This window comes from Poecilia reticulata, unplaced genomic scaffold, assembly GCF_000633615.1.
Source record: "Poecilia reticulata strain Guanapo unplaced genomic scaffold, Guppy_female_1.0+MT scaffold_251, whole genome shotgun sequence".
In the NCBI taxonomy this organism is placed as follows: Eukaryota; Metazoa; Chordata; class Actinopteri; order Cyprinodontiformes; family Poeciliidae; genus Poecilia; species Poecilia reticulata.
In genome coordinates, this window is record NW_007615036.1 from 134,560 (window position 1) to 135,711 (window position 1,152).

The window sequence follows — 1,152 nt, forward strand, 5'->3', positions numbered from 1 at the left end:
TTCCTCCACATCTCAGTTTCTCTGGTTCTAGTTTTTATAGTAACCAGACTAGAGAAGCTCACTTCACAGACATGTTGTGGGAAATGGACTCATGTTCTTTCTAACTCCTGCTGAGCTTCTCTGTCTTTTCCATCACTGCTAGATTCAAAGCTCTCACCGCTACCTGGAACATTCAGCATCACTAATTCTCTTGTTTTAATGTAAAATGCTCTGTACCTGCTGCCACCTAGTGGTGAGAACATTACATGACTACGCCGCTGCTACTGCTACAGCAGACACTCAAAGATGGCATTATTTGCAGATAATTCATTTTCAAAAAATCTTTTAAAACCAATTACCGTATTTTTCGGACTATAGAGCGCACCATAGAAGCGCCTTTTTTTTTTTTTTTTAAACTGGAAGCTGCTCTCGATTTTCCATAAGGACCCAGCAGAGGGCAGCAGAGGGCGGCGTCCTAATAAATCTGCTGCATATATTAAGGACGCAGCCCTCCGTCTCCAAAGCCGAACCCTGGTTTCGTTCACACCGAGCTTAAATGCAGCGGCTCTATTTCCCTCCTGTAGWGCCAGATCGACAGCCCTCAACTTAAAAGCTGCATGATACGAGTCTGAAAACATTTCTCCATCATGCCTGCTGCTTAAAAATACCCCTGAACAAGTTGAAAATTAGCACGTTCTTCTTTTGATTTACAATTTTGACTTCTAATGATTCACTTCCTGCTAGAGAGCCCCCTGGTGGTTGGAAAAAAATACACAGCAAAGCCACAGTGGGCTGCAATCCGCATGGTTCAAAGTTTAGAAAAAAAGTAGCAGCTTATAGTCCTAAAAATACGGTACCGTAGGTGAAATTGAATAATTTCCACGGCACACCTGACGATCACTGCGGAACAGTGGTTGAAAAACACTGATTTAGAACTTAGTAAAGATCCGTCCAGAAGAATCGGATCGTTCCTGAATGTCATAYCACTATATTGCAGACTTTGGTCACAGCGTTGTCCCATATCTGCGACACCTCAGTCAAAACCTCCACACAATAATTCAGCCATGAGTGGCAACTGTTTTTCATCAGATGCAACATGTGTCTCAGTACAGCTAGCTTAGCTAGCATCACGTCCACAGATCTTACCTTTCTTTAAGCTTTCCTTCCAAGTGA

General features: G+C 42.8%; 1 protein-coding gene across 1 annotated transcript in view; it reads right to left on the reverse strand.

Moving 5' to 3' along the window:
- Positions 1-546: 546 nt before the first annotated feature.
- Positions 547-1,152, reverse strand: part of agrp (agouti related neuropeptide) — an 8,855-nt gene continuing 8,249 nt past the window's right edge. Inside the window, exon 5 of the mRNA XM_008402721.2 lies at positions 547-557. Within this exon, the coding sequence (XP_008400943.1) occupies positions 547-557 (11 nt within the window). The remainder of the gene's footprint in view (positions 558-1,152) is intronic.